Source organism: Orcinus orca, chromosome 4 (genome assembly GCF_937001465.1).
Source record: "Orcinus orca chromosome 4, mOrcOrc1.1, whole genome shotgun sequence".
Classification (NCBI taxonomy): domain Eukaryota; kingdom Metazoa; phylum Chordata; class Mammalia; order Artiodactyla; family Delphinidae; genus Orcinus; species Orcinus orca.
Genome location: NC_064562.1, coordinates 89,361,179 through 89,376,031, shown reverse-complemented (window position 1 = coordinate 89,376,031; position 14,853 = coordinate 89,361,179). Strand labels below are relative to the sequence as shown.

General features: G+C 43.4%; 1 protein-coding gene across 1 annotated transcript; it reads left to right on the top strand.

Moving 5' to 3' along the window:
* The first annotated feature begins 2,085 nt into the window (after positions 1-2,085).
* UCHL1 (ubiquitin C-terminal hydrolase L1) lies at positions 2,086-14,191 on the top strand. Its single transcript, XM_004268322.2, has 9 exons — positions 2,086-2,433; positions 2,554-2,565; positions 3,000-3,128; positions 5,899-6,049; positions 8,030-8,115; positions 8,194-8,241; positions 9,081-9,147; positions 10,035-10,093; positions 13,773-14,191. The coding sequence occupies exons 1-9, from the start codon at positions 2,401-2,403 to the stop codon at positions 13,857-13,859; spliced, it is 672 nt and encodes a 223-aa protein (XP_004268370.1). The 5' UTR covers positions 2,086-2,400; the 3' UTR covers positions 13,860-14,191.
* Positions 14,192-14,853: the final 662 nt, after the last annotated feature.

The window sequence follows — 14,853 nt, the reverse complement described above, 5'->3', positions numbered from 1 at the left end:
GGCTTCAGTAGTTGTGGCATGTGGGCTCAGTAGTTGTGTCTCATGGGCTCTAGAGTGCAGGCGCAGTAGTTGTGGCGCATGGGCTTAGTTGCTCCGTGGCATGTGGGATCTTCCCAGACCAGGGCTGGAACCTGTGTCCCCTACATTGGCAGGTGGATTCCTAACCACTGTGCCACCAGGGAAGTCCCTCATTACTTCTTTTTAAAAAATTTTATTGAAGTGTAGTTGATCTACAATGTTATGTTAGTTATCATTATTTCTTTTACTATTTATTTTGGCAATAACTGTAAACTGCTAACTGCTACAGGTCCATCAGGCCTTATATTAAATGTCACTTCCTTCAGGAAGTCCTTCCGATTCCCTACGCTAAGCGCTAAGTGTTCCCGAACTCTACTCCCTCTCACACCACTCTTATTACTGATAAGAGCTCAATGACAGAAGTTACTTTGTTCACCTTTGTATCCCCATTACACAGTAGGTGCTTAATCGGTACTTGTTGAAAAAATGAAGTAAATTAGGATGTAATTTGTCTCAGTCTTAAAGGCAAGAACTCATTCAACATAGCCAGGTATTCTTGTACTACTATTCACTTGTCAAGACTTTCAAGTCTTCTATTTTTTTTTTCCAGAGAGCGATGCTTTGGATTTTTTGTTTGTTTGTTTTTTGTTTTTTTTTTGCGGTACGCAGCCCTCTCACTGTTGTGGCCTCTCCCGTTGCGGAGCACAGGCTCCAGACGCGCAGGCTCAGCGGCCATGGCTCACGGGCCCAGCCGCTCCGCGGCATGTGGGATCTTCCCAGACCAGGGCTCGAACCCGTGTCCCCTGCATTAGCAGGCAGATTCTCAACCACTGCGCCACCAGGGAAGCCCAAGTCTTCTATTTTTAAAGAAATAACTTTAGTGAGGCATAATTTACATACCACAAAATTCATCCATTAAGTTCTCCTTACTAATGTCTTTTCCTCTCTCATGTTCTGTGTGAAGGTCATTTTTCTGATGGTAAAAATGGGAAGAAAATAGAAGAGGAATGTAGTGGAATTTTGGATAGAGAATGGGCTCCTTGAGCCCAATTTACTAGGGTTTGCTTCTCAGTTTTACTTTTCAGTTGTGATCTTAAAGCAAATTAACCTCTCTAAGCCACAGATTCTGAGCTGTAAAACTGCACTACGAAGAGTTTCTTCATTGGCTTCTCTAAGGGTTGTGAGATGACATGCAAAAGATCTGATCCACAGTAGAGGTAATAACTCAAAAACAGCAGATCCCCTCCCTTCTCTATGCCATCTTTTAACCTTGGATCCCCTAAACAGTAAGTCTATTCTTTCACCATCATCATTATCTTGTTCTGAGCATAAGTGAAAAAATACCCAACCTTCTTCTTTTCTTAGGATTCAGCAAGCCCCACTTCATTCTGAGGTTTTGTTTTCCTGCACTATTCTTACAGATTTTGTTCCACTTTTTATTCATTCTTAGGCATATGCTATTTGTCTCCATCTTTTGAATATGCTGGTAGAAAAAAACCCAAACCCCACCTGAGATCATTAGAGAACAGTGGTTTTTAAAGTTGCCATTACCTTTCTTCTTCACTGGGAGTATTCTATTGTGAACTTAATGTTTTATTTTTCAAAGCCTCCCATTCCTTGAAAAAAGTGCGTTTCCTTTTACAGCCTCTCATCTTGAAATTATACCTGTCTTTTTCCCTGGATATGTTTCCTAAAGTCTCCGACAGCCTGCCTTCTCTGTGTGTCGTATTACAGCCACATCCCCCAGGTCTCTACCGCTTCCCCAAGACCAACCAATTCTTCCCTGGGAGTCACATTACATCAGCATCACTAATGCAATATGTGCTATATTACAGACTATGTTTTATTCTAGGCAGTCAATTAAAAACGAACCTCGGTGCTGGTTTGCTTTAACATGGAGGATGAATTATCTAAGGTCAAATGCAAACTGCTGCTAGATTTATATTCATATTAAATATATACCTGTTGAATTTGGGCTTTTTCTCAGTGCTTCAGAGACTCTAAGCTTTCAGGTAACTGGGATGGTCTTAAGTGTGGGTTTCCAGAAACTTCACAAAAAATCAGACTCCATCAAAAGGACTGCTCCACACGCTCAAGGAACACCCACCAACAAAACCCATCTCCACAACCACCAGATTATCTCACCAGCAAGTGAGACTGCAAGGTTTGGGGGCTTGGCCGTACCACTCCGCGCTGCGCAAGGGGGGGGTTCGTGCCCATTTGGCTGCGACTGACCGTTTCTCTTCGCTTTGTTTTGCCTCTGCTCCCCCTGCGCAGGCATCCAAAGTGCGTCAGGCCGGTGCTTTATAGCTGCAGCCTGGGCGTCTCCGCTCTCTGTTTTTCCTCTTCTCTGGGTTGTGCTTCTTTCCGTTGTTCGCGAAGATGCAGCTGAAGCCGATGGAGATTAACCCGGAGGTGAGCATCAGGTGTACTTTTACTCGGGGAGCGCGGGGCCGAGGGTCAGCCCTCACCAGCTAGCGGTATCAATGACTGCTTTTATCTTTGCATTTTTTTTTCTTTGCATTTGCCTTCCAGATGCTGAACAAAGTGAGTGACGTCTCGGGCTGCCTCTGTCTCCCTCCCCCGGGAGCACTGAGGCGGAGGCGCCCACCGGCTCCGGCTGTTTCTCAGGGACCGAGCGGCGCCCTGCGCGCTCCGGAGGCGGCGGGGTTGGGGCGCGGCCGGGGTGCCCTCACTCTGCCCCTGCCTCGGGGGCGGCGGTGACTGTGAAACCGGTCAGAGGTGGGATGGAGGAGGCTACGCCCAGATGCTAGACCCGGGCGTCGCGGGAGCCACGTGTGGGCTGCGCTTTGTGCTGTGTCATTGCACTCGGCCTGGGTGGGGGGCGGGGCGGGGCCGGGCTCCTCCCAGGCCCGGGGAGAGGTGCGAGGATGCAGAGCCCGCCCCGCCTCCCCCGCTTCCCGGTAGGTGCCCGCCACTTGCCTGTCTCCGCGCCTGGCCGCCATGTTTTTTCCCCGCAGGTGCTGGCCCGGCTGGGGGTTGCGGGCCAGTGGCGCTTCGAGGACGTGCTGGGACTGGAAGAGGAGTCTCTGGGCTCGGTGCCGGCGCCTGCCTGCGCCCTGCTGCTGCTCTTTCCTCTCACGGCCCAGGTAGGGCGTGGGGCCCGGGGTGCGCAGGCGCTGCGCGCGCTGCCCCTAGACCGGAGTGAGGCGTTGAGGACGGTGCAGGCTCTCCTCTCGTCCTGGCCTGGGCTTCCAGAGCTAGCACACTGCCCCTTCCTTGTGGCGGATGGAGGGAGGAACTCGCACTTCCATGGTACCTACTCACTGGGCTTCTGCTGTAACAGAGTTTATTGCCTGGTCGTTCATCCATCAGTATTGCCTTGAATTTGGAGGACAAGCAGTATCTCAGTTCCATCATCCCAGTTATCCAGGAAGACAGTTCACCCTACTCATGAGTGCAGTTTGAACCTAGGCTTTTTGGCAGTTTGAGCCAAGGAATGGCTGGTTGGTGGTTCTCCTTTAACGGCTGTGACGTGTCGTTTTATTGTTTGGTTCTCAGACTCCCACCTTGCTGTAAAATGGAGGGGGATGGACTTGCCTAAACCACAAGAAAACAATAGGTTCTTTAATTTCCCACCTCTGCTGCCTGGGTCTTCAGTGGGTTCAGGGGTTTCTTCCCAACCCTCCACTCCCTACAACGTACACACTTGGTCTTTAGTTTCTCCAATGTGTTTTTCTAAAGCTTAATCATTTGTGTGTGGTTCCTGTGTGAGAACCTCCTTCTACCTCTCAACCTCTTTCCTGTCTGACCTTGTAGTTAAGTGAATAGGTGGGCATTAGACCAGTCTTGGGAATGCTTTTTCATTTCCCTTTAGATGGTCTTCCGCCTGCAATTGTGCAAGTATATATGTACCTCAAAGGCTGAGCATCAGATATAAAAAGGTAGCTGGGGTAATTGTTGTCTTGGATGTGTGGAATCCCACTAATTAGCATGGTTTTGTCTATCTCCTATTGCTGCCACTCGACCCCTGATGGAGGAGTGGTTGAATTTTGCTTTAGTGAAACTTGGGGCATTAGTATATACGGCATCGTTTCAAACAGAGTGAGCTAAACTGAAGCACCATCCTAATGCCGGGGGTTCTAGAAGCATCCTCAGCATAAACTAAGCCCTATGGGAAGTTCCAGGCGTTCCTCCTAGTAAATGGGCTAAGTATTGTGGGTTAAAAACACTTAGTAAAGCTATTAGGATAGTCCCACTGACACGTTTGTTATTGCCAAAGCCTTTACTTAGGTGAAAATGGAGTTCCCAAATAATTGCAAGTCAAATTAGCTTCCCTATTGATCAAATCAAGTGCAATGTTCTCTCTCTCATTTGAGCCTCTCCCAGAGGTTTCTTATTAGAGGAACCATGATGACTCGGAGGTTTTTGAGCAGCAGCGCTCAAAGGCAAGGCCTTGGGGAGGCAGTGGTGCAGCGCGTTTGTCTTGCAAAAGCCCACTGCTCTCATTTTGCTGGATCAAGCAGATCTTGGTTAGTAGAACATTCTGGGTAGGATGTTTTATGTTTGAAAGAGCTCGATACTATGTCTTTTCGCTCCAGTTCTGTCTATCAGATTTACTGAATGCCTGTTATGTGGCACAAAACACCTATTGGGCTAAATACTGAAGCAAATTCAAAGAAAAGTCGAGGTTTATAGGTTGACTTCCAAACAAGCTAATGTTAATTTAGAAAGCATCTAATTTTGTCTAAGAATATTATGAAATAAATGGAATACTTTTAACACATTTTAAGGGATCGTGAAATACTTACAGAAATGTCTGCATGCAAGAGCTCAGACAACCCTAAAGGATGACGCTATCCCATTACAAAAAAATTAAATCTTTTTAGAAAAGTGAAAATCCTTAACAGTCAATGAGTAGCTCAATTCAAGGATCCAGTAGGTAGATACATGATGCTAGAACTTCCTACGAGTTGGAGTTTAAGTTGATGTTGTGGGACAAGAGAGCTTATTCCTCTGATGGTACCACAGACGAGGCTTACTTCAGTTCTGTGTACAGTAATGCAAGGCTGCTAGAACTAGAAATACATGTACTTCTCGGGTTCCGTACGGTTTATACCAGTAGCAAGAAATTAGTGTTTCTATAGCATCAGCACCCTGCTTTTAACTGAGCAGTCATACCTTTAAGGTCTTTAGAACTCGTTAGTGAAAGGGCCAGACAAGCCCACTATATTACTGTACAAAGAGATAATGCTTTGAGGAAACTAGTCTCCTCAAATTGTATAGTTGTCAAGGACAAACAAGAGTTACATCTTCTTGTAGGATGAGAAAGTTTTGTGAAATCACAGTCCAACACCCCAGACCAGTTGTCTTTCCTTCCTAAAAAAGGATGAGGGAATAGTTAATTTCTTTAAATTGCTCCTTTCTTTAGTTAAGTTTTGTATTGTTTTGTTTTTGAAGAGACATGTATTTGGGCAGAACAGAAGTAGAACTTCAAAGAATAGTGAGATATAAACTAGCTGGTGTTCTTGGGCATTCAACTGCCCAGCGCTTGTTTGGAATGCCTGTGTGAAAGTCGTTAGTGTTAAAGGAAGAAAATAACGAACTTGTCTGTTTTTCTGACTTCAGCACACCATCCATTTCAAGCTAAAAGGTTGCAGTGGTGTCTAGACAAAGTCTTGGGCAATGTCCAAGGCCGCTACTGCACTGCAGCATCAGGGTGGAGTGTCAGAACCCCACGGGCTGGCATGGGCGTGGGTGGCAGATGGGCCATTCTCTGGGCACCAGCCAGCACCTAGATCCAAGGCTCCTGGTCACATTTCCCACTCTGTTTCCATTTAGGTGGTAGAACCCGCTGTGCTGCTGTCTGTTCTTTGCATTTTCATTTTGAGATGTAAAAGTGTTTTTTTGCACTCACAGCATGAGAACTTCAGGAAAAAACAGATTGAAGAGCTGAAGGGACAAGAAGTAAGTCCTAAGGTGTACTTCATGAAGCAGACCATTGGCAACTCCTGTGGAACCATCGGACTCATTCATGCAGTGGCCAATAATCAGGACAAACTGGAGTTCGGTGAGTGGGTTTTGAGGCCAGTCATCCTCTGGTTGACCTTTAATTAACTGTAATGCTTCCTTCCAACACCCCCAAGCCTCTGTTTGGCAAAGCCATTGCCTTAGATTTTTTTGAAAATCTACTTATGCAGATAGAATCAGTGGGTGAATTCTCATCGTTCCTCCCTTTTGAGGAAGGGACGCGCATCCAAGAAGTATAGTGTGGTTTCCTCCGCCTGGAGAGGCGGGGCGGGTGACAGTGCAGTTTTGTACTTGCCTCTCCGCCTGGGCTCTTCATGTGCAGATCCTCCTGCTGGTCTTGACAATTCTAAAGAATTAGAGATGCTGTTAAGGCGTAAAATGCCAACCTTCAGGACCTTTCTTTAATGGTGCTGTCTCTCATAAGCAACAGGAGAACCAAAACAGCCTAAAGCAGCAGGACACAGCGCGAGGTCCTGAAGGGAGGCCTTGCCGCAGGCTGGCACCTTGAGAGATCCATCTGTGAACAAAGCTGGGTCAGGAGTTTTAGCTCGCCTCCAGTGGATGCCATGGAGGATAGAGAAGAGATGAGTCTCAGCCCTTAAGTTGTCAGAAGTGCAAGTAACAGCATTGAAATATGTTAAAATACACGGCATTGTGTATGATTTTGGCCAAGGGTCAGCAAACTTTCTTAAAAGGCCAGAGAGTAAATCTTGTAGGCTTTGAGGGCCACATAATCTCTGCCCTTGTAGTGCAAGAGCAGCCATAGACAAGATGTAGAGCAGTGGATGTGGCTGTGTTCCAATAAAACTTTATTAGGTGGCAGTAGTCAGCCAACTCCTGATTTAGACAATGGATGGGGGTGGCTGAGAATTGAATAAGTTCAACTAACAGTCCATGCTGTTGCTTGTAGCAGGTCAAATACTTTTTTTTTAAATTTAAACAAGGGAATTGTGGCCAAGATTCTACTCCTGGTATACTTCTGAAATTTAAAAAAAAAAAAAAAAAAAGGCTCGTCTGGCCACAAAGGTCCAGATCTTCTAGAAGTTGCTTTTTTCAAATATTGACTTGAGTGAGTCATTAAAAAGTCGTAGTTTGATCCTTTTTATTTCTTCTGCAGTGTGTGTCATTTCTTTTAGAATACTGTGTTCCTGAGGTCACAGATACTGTAACTCTTCCATAAACATGGTCATGGTCATGGTCACGGCTTAATCTGAGTCACAGCCCTCCTCATAAAGTTGAGGGGATTCCTACAATTTCCAGATTTTCAGTGGTCCCCATTTAACACATTTGTTTAAGTTGAGAGCTGAAAGTTCAGATTGAGGTCTTTTGAAATACAAGTTGCTCTTGCGTCCTAGACTCATCCACACTGAGCAATGACAAAATGCTTATGCCAACCATCAGCTAGTTAGCTGTCTCTAGGCCAGACTGTTAGGGTCTTTGTGTTTCTATTTAAGATCTGTAGGTTGAAGTCTTTCTGGATAACCATATTACTAAGATTGCATTTTCTACCCTGAAATAAAAGTCTTGGTTTGAGAACTGTTGATATTGATAGATTAGAATGTTATTGTTACATCATGTATGCAATAAACATTAATTGTGCATTGCTAAGTGCTGTAGATAAGAGCAATAGACAAGACAGTGCCTGCCTTTATGGCACTGAAAGTCTCACAAATACATGTTACCAGTGGATCAGTGCTGTAACAGAGGTGGTAGGAGATCTGAGAGGTGAGGGTGAGGTGGAAGGTGGGGAGGGGTCAGGGGACAGGGAGGATGTGAGGAAGAGCTTGGCATGCTGGAGGAACTGAGAGTTCTCTGGCTTGAATGCAGTGAGAGGGGAGTGGTTGGAAAAAGAGGCTGGGGAAGAGGCACCTCGCTCATCCACATCCTCAGAGGCCATGGTAAAAAGTCAGGTTTCCAAACATGACAGGCTATTGCAGTGGCTTAAGTCAGCAATAAATTGCAACTATTTGCATTAGACCGGTACTAACATATGCTTTTTTTTTTCTTTTTTTTTTTTTAGAGGATGGGTCAGTTCTGAAACAGTTTCTTTCTGAAACAGAGAAGCTGTCCCCTGAAGACAGAGCAAAATGCTTTGAAAAGAATGAGGTAGGAAGAGAACTTCTAGAGCATCGATTTTCAATAACTCTGGAGGTTTTCGTGCTAACTATTCTCTGTTTTCTGCAGGCCATCCAGGCAGCCCATGATGCCGTGGCACAGGAAGGCCAGTGTCGGGTAAATACAAGTTAGAGCCAGGCTGTCCAGGTGTCACCCATGTTTCCCCAGAAATATGTGCAAGAACCTCTTACTGGAACACAGCACATGTTTCCACCCAAGGCTGATGAATGCCAGAAAATTCTACCAGAATAATGCCTTGACCAGACCTGTTCATAGAAACGGCTCTTCAAAATATCTGATTGGCAGTTGACACAGTCTTGAGTAAATTCAGGCTGGTAGTGTTTTATATAGATCCAAATGGGTCTAATTGAGTAGCACCCATCTTAATAACTGAACATTTCACATACTCTTCTCACAGTCTATTGGAGAGCAAGCTGGACCAACAAGGACTAAAAGTTTCTAGATGACTTAAATGTACCATTAATCTGAACACAGCCTTCAAGTCAACTGTTGATTAGATTAAAGTCAGTGATAGTGTCTGTATAACTGCAGTTGACTGTTACATTCTAGTCTTGACCTTGGGTGAAGTACTTATCCTCCCTAAGCCTTAATTTCCTCCTCAGTAAAAAGCAAGTGTTAGAGTTCTGAGAGTTACAGTATATCTACTTTAATGGTCTTAGAACAGTACCTAGTATATAAGAAATAAATATTCGCTATAATCATTTAATATGTAGGCAGGTTGGTTCAAGCATATTTACTTAGAGAATTTATTTTTAACAAATTAAGTTCTTATAAAATAATCATATTGCAAAATATGTGTATCAAATCAACAGGTTGTAGACCTTAAACTTACACAATGTTATGTCATTTATATCTTTTCTTCCAGCTTTATTTTTAAACGCAGTTTATAATACAATAAAAACTCATTTTCGAAAAAATATCTTGACTCTCTGCAGGTAGATGACAAAGTGAACTTTCATTTTATTCTGTTTAACAACGTGGATGGCCACCTCTATGAACTTGGTACGTCTCACTCCAGTTTTGGAATCTAATATAGATGCATGCATTCTCTCAGACATAATTCCTCTCACAGGACTGGTGTGTGACTTTATGGCGGCACTTAGTATATCCGTTTATGAAGCCAGAACACCGAGGTATTCTCAAGGGGGCACTTAACCCTTTATCATACCCAGAGCACCTCCCTCAGGAACCTGGCCTGCGGGATGAATGGCTTTAGTCACAAACCAGTAAAGAGAACTGATCAGCCAGTTCAAAGTATACACGTTCAGATTTTCTCCTTCCACCTTCCACTATAATAGCATCACCAGTATAAGGTCTCCACTGCCATCTTTCCAGGCAAGGAATACTTTTGGAAGGAGGTAAATGCCTAAACACAACCTGGTTTGTGTAAAAAGAATTCAGACATGTCCATCTCTGTACTAAGAAGAGTTATCTCCTTTTAATGGAGGAAGACTTGCAGCTGTGTCATCTCAAGCCAAGATACTACCTATGGCAAGCAAGGGCAAAGAAAACTTGGGGCCGCTCAGCAGTCATTGAGGGGCAAATGAAATCTCAAGGATCCTTTTTCTTCCCTCCACCTTCCGTGTACCTCATAGACCGCTGACTTGCTTTGTGGTCCTTCCCAAGAGATGGGCACAAGCCCTCCTAGTAGGGTAGCTAGTCTGGCCTGGTGTGGTCTTGTGGTCTTGGTGCTTTAGACTAGAATTGCCTGGGGTGGATATCTAGGAACACTTGAACCTCATTTCCAGCCTGTTGCTTCATAACCAGCCTAACCTTTGTGGGAGTGGCAGTGGTATTTGGAAGAATCTAAAACTTGCCTTTAAGCTGGACAAGCACAGTAGACAGAAAACGTGCAGAGAAAATTGACATGCCTGGCTTTTTCGTTACAGATGGACGGATGCCTTTTCCGGTGAACCATGGCGCCAGTTCAGAGGGCTCACTGCTGCAGGTAGTCTTTGGAATCCATTTCCGCTAGGGCCCATATTTCTTTAGCCAGTTTGTCTATTCTAAAGTGCAAACCGTTTTCGGTACAGGCAGCGTCAGTCATCTGGGATGAGAGCAGTCTTTAGGGCTTAAAGATCATCTCAGTCATTCTGTTTGCTTTATTTTATAGCAAATAGTCTTAAACGGCATCCTTTAGAGCAGCCCTGCCTGATCTGTATTGCGTGCTGTCTTTAGCCCACAGTTAGATTTAGCCTGAAAGCCATTGTTTATTTCCTTGTGAGGTTAAGGTGACTGTTGTCCTCTGGTCAGATTACATCATAGCCAATGACTCAGACTCATGGAACAGCAACCCAAGCCTTTCCTAATCCCTCTCTGACGGCTGGATTTGGGTCAGTCTTGTAGGTAGCATACTATGGATTCTGGTTAGGCAGTTACCTCTGTGATTGTTTTCTTCCCACTCGGTCGGTCCACTGTTAACAGGTCAAAGGAAGCAAATTCAAACCATGCCTGACCAGAACTTTAAGATCCAGGGTCACTGTGTAACCGTCCTGGTAAAAGTGACGGCAGAAATCTCTTAATTCTGAACACGAGTTGGTAGACTAGTCCTCTGCCCTCTAAAAAAGGAATCTCTAGAGTTTAGTCAATTTGCTGTTAGAAAGGAAAATGGCTTAATTGTGATAAAATTTAAAATGATGTTAAGGTATAATTACTTCATTTGCTGTAATAACAGCTAAACTTTTTTGCATGCTTCTTGTGTGTAGACGGGGGGTGGCAAACTTTTTCTGTGAAGAGCCAGGAAATATTTTAGGCTTTGTATAGCATATGGGCTCTGTTGCAGGTATTCATTTCTGCTGTGACAGCTCCAAAGCAGCCCCATAGGCAGTGTCTAAATGAATGTGTATGGCTGTGTTCCATTAAAACTTTATTAACAAAAACAGGCAGCAGGTTGGATTTGGCCCACAGGCTGCAGTTTGCTGACTCCATGCTAGATGCTGTTCTAAGTTAGTTACCTCTTTTATGGACTCCTTAATGATGCTCTGAGGTAGTTAGTATTACATTTTACAGATGAGGAAACGGAGGTGCAGAGGTAAGTGATGCCCAAGGTCAATGGCAAACTACAGAATCATGGTTCAAATCTAGACAGTCTGTCTCTAGAGTCTGTGCTCTTAGCCATTGTACAATACTACCTTTATAGTAGACCTGTCTTTGGAACATCGTAGACCTGATGACCTCAAGGTACTAGTGGACCAAATTATGCAGTCCTAGGAGGGACGGTCACTTTCTCTAGCTTTCTGTCACATACACCTGAGATCAGTCAGAGCTAATTCTTGGATATACCAGGGGTAAATGAGAATAGTGATATGGAATGAGAACTAGACCTAGAGAAACAGAATGGGGATTTGCATGAGAGTCAGGATTCACTTATGGGAGAGAATAACAACAGGGGCAGAATTTCTGGGTATGACCTATTTGGAGGAAAGATTCTGGTCCATCTAATAAAGCTTCCTAGGTACATACCAACTCCTATCGAACACTGTCCTAATACAGGCACCCTCACATTGTGGGCTCAGTTCCAGACCACTGCAGTAAAGCAGATATCACAATAAAGAGAAGTTTTGAGTTTTTTGCTTCCTACTGCATATAAAAGTTATGTTTACACTATACTGTAGTCTGTTAAGTGTGCAATAGCATTATGTATAAAAAACCAATGTACATATCTTAATTTAAAATATTGTTAAAACAATGCTAACCATCATCTGAGTGTTCAGTGAGTCAGTCTTTTTGCAATAGTAACATCAAAGATCACTGATCACAGATCACCATAACAAATATAATGAAAAGTTTGGAATATTATGAGAATTACCAAAATGTGACACAGACATGAAGTGAGCCAATGCTGCTGGAAAAGTGATGCTGATAGACTTGCTCCATGCAGGATTGCCACAAACCTTCAATTTGCCAAAAAAAAAAAATGCAGTATCTGCAAAGCACAATAAAGTGAAGTGAAATAAAATGAGGTATGCCTGTACCATAAAATGTGCTCTGCATAGGATACTTAAAACTGTTATGTGAGTAGAATTTATGAGGTGTGGGGAAGGTAAAACTTTTTTTGTTTTTAAAAAAAACACCAGAATCACATTTTAAATTAATTGACTAGAAAATAGCATCTTTTTTTTTTTACATCTTTATTGGAGTATAATTGCTTTACAATGGTGTGTTAGTTTCTGCTTTATAACAGAGTGAATCAGTTATACATATGTTCCCATGTCTCTTCCCTCTTGCGTCTCCCTCCCTCCCACCCTCCTTATCCCACCCCTCCAGGCAGTCACAAAGCACCGAGCTGATCTCCCTGTGGAAAATAGCATCTTAATTAGTGGAAATTCTTATCCTAAGTAAGGCTGGTTCTATATGGTTAGAGATGTTTTAGGTTGTCTAAACTATACCCCGAATTAACTTGTTAAATTGGTGAGAAAGTCCATAAACTTAACCCAAGTATCCTAAACATGAGTGAATTAGGTCACTGCTTATTGTCTGTGTAGGAGATGGCTGTTGTCTTTACAGGCACACCCTTAACATTAATCAACAGCATGGGTCCTAAAGGAAAGTGGCTTTGGGGAAGACAGGTCTGGGATATCAATATATTAAAAATTCTGATAGAATCAAATGTAGATGTTACTCTAGATCCTTTTCAGTTTTTCTAAGTGGTTCCAAAGCAGAAACAAAACCGGGGTGGGGTTGATGCTTTTTCAGGACCACAACTCATTATCAGGTTGGTGATTTTTAGGCCTTGGGAGCTGATGTTCTGTGACTGTTCTCTGTCATAGCATATCCACTGTCCTCTTGAAGGTCTCGTATTTAACATTGTTAGTGGGGCTTTCTTTGCACTGGACTTTTTACAAATTGAACAGTGATTGATATTCTGATCCCAAGGCATTTAAACCCCAGAATTTCTCAAGTAACATTGGGGTCAGTTTTCTATTCCCAATCTTTGTAATCTAGGTCTCAGAATTAGTAACACATGTCATTCCCTAAATATGTAGGAATCCATCACTTATCTGTACTTGGAATACCAGGTATTTGAACTTTAAGCCTGTTTTGTGAAATAAATCTGTCTTTACTCTGGGAATTTCTGAGTTAGAACTTTTTCCTTATGGAAGAGAAATCAATTTTCTGTCTTTGGATTTGAGGGAAAGAGCACCAAGAGTATAGTTTTCTTGTCAAAACCAGGCACAAGGTGGCAGAAGCACAGAGCATTTGGTAGAAAGAATAAAGGAATCAAAGCTTCTGGAGCTGGATTTGTGACGTGGGTCCTTGTCTTTCCTATCACCTGTTTTTTTTTTTTTTTTGCGGTACGCGGGCCTCTCACTGTTGTGGCCTCTCCCGTTGCGGAGCACAGGCTCCGGACGCGCAGGCGGCATGTGGGATCTTCCCGGACCGGGGCACGAACCCGTGTCCCCTGCATCGGCAGGCGGACTCTCAACCACTGCGCCACCAGGGAAAGCCCTCATCACCTGATTTTTTTCCTCTTGCCTTAAGCCCTGGCTTTCAAGTTTATTGGGAGGTTTAAAGTGGGTCAGGGTGAACTTTGGGCATTAATAGACCTTACTAATTCTTTCCCCTTGAAGCTTTCATTTTGAGCTGTTGCTGTTTAGACCTTAATTCATGACATTCCTCCTCCTCAGGACGCCGCCAAGGTCTGCAGAGAATTCACTGAGCGTGAGCAAGGGGAGGTCCGCTTCTCCGCCGTGGCCCTCTGCAAGGCAGCCTAATGCCTCGTGGGGGGGCATTTCGCTTTCTCCCCGCTTCCCTTCGTCGTGAAAGTATATCCCTACCTATGTGGTCTAAATGCTTCAGTACTTGTAGAGCACAGCTGTTCTCCTTCGGTTCCACAGATACGCACTTACCCTCAACTTCGCCCACGCACTAGCAGAGCTCCATCGAGCAAGTTTGGTGTCGCCCTCTGATGGCAAAGCATTCCCCTCATTGTATGTCTCATACCTCAATATCTAATGCTTTAATGGCTACTTTGGTTTGTGTCTGTTAGCTAAGGCCTTGGATGTGGTTTGTCCTTAAAAGGAATAAAATTTTTCTGCTGATAAGAGATGAGCCTAAACTGGTTTTCATTTTTCCGTCCCCCCAATATATCCCAAATTATCATAGTAATTACATATATATCTTCCATCTAAGAACTTATACAGTACAGGTAAGAAAATTACCATAAAAATATTATCGGTTTAGTGTGTTTTCTACACTTTTTTCTATACATTTATGTTACTGTGTGTACCTGTAGACTTTTAAAAAAATTAAATATATTTTGGAATAATTATTTTTATTGAAATATAGTTGATAATATTAATTTCAGATGTACAACATAGTGATTCGACATTTAAGTACATCATGAAATGATCACCACGATAAGGCTAGTAACCATCTGTCCCCTTACAAAGTTATCGCAGTATTAGTGACTATATTCCTTATGCTCTAAGAATGATTTTAGTTTTACAGAAAAATTGAGAAGATATTAGAGTTCCCATATACCTTTCATTCGTTTCCCCCATTACATCTTACATTAGTATGATACATTTGTAACAATTGATGAACCATTAATTGGCTCTTCTTGGCTGTGACAGTTTCTCAGGCTTTTCTTTTGATGATTTTGACAGTTTCAAGGAGTACTGATCAAGTATTTTGTAGGATGCCCCTCTCTTGGAATTTGCCTAATGTTTTCTCATTAGACAAGTGTTACGAGTTTTGGGGGAGGAG

Bases quoted from the DNA above. Each gene is read 5' to 3' on its own strand.
- UCHL1 (XM_004268322.2), top strand. From the start codon at position 2,401: ATGCAGCTGAAGCCGATGGAGATTAACCCGGAG. The intron at 8,116-8,193 runs GTAGGAAGAGAA...TGTTTTCTGCAG, and splicing joins AATGCTTTGAAAAGAATGAG to GCCATCCAGGCAGCCCATGA. The intron at 10,094-13,772 runs GTAGTCTTTGGA...CCTCCTCCTCAG, and splicing joins CAGAGGGCTCACTGCTGCAG to GACGCCGCCAAGGTCTGCAG.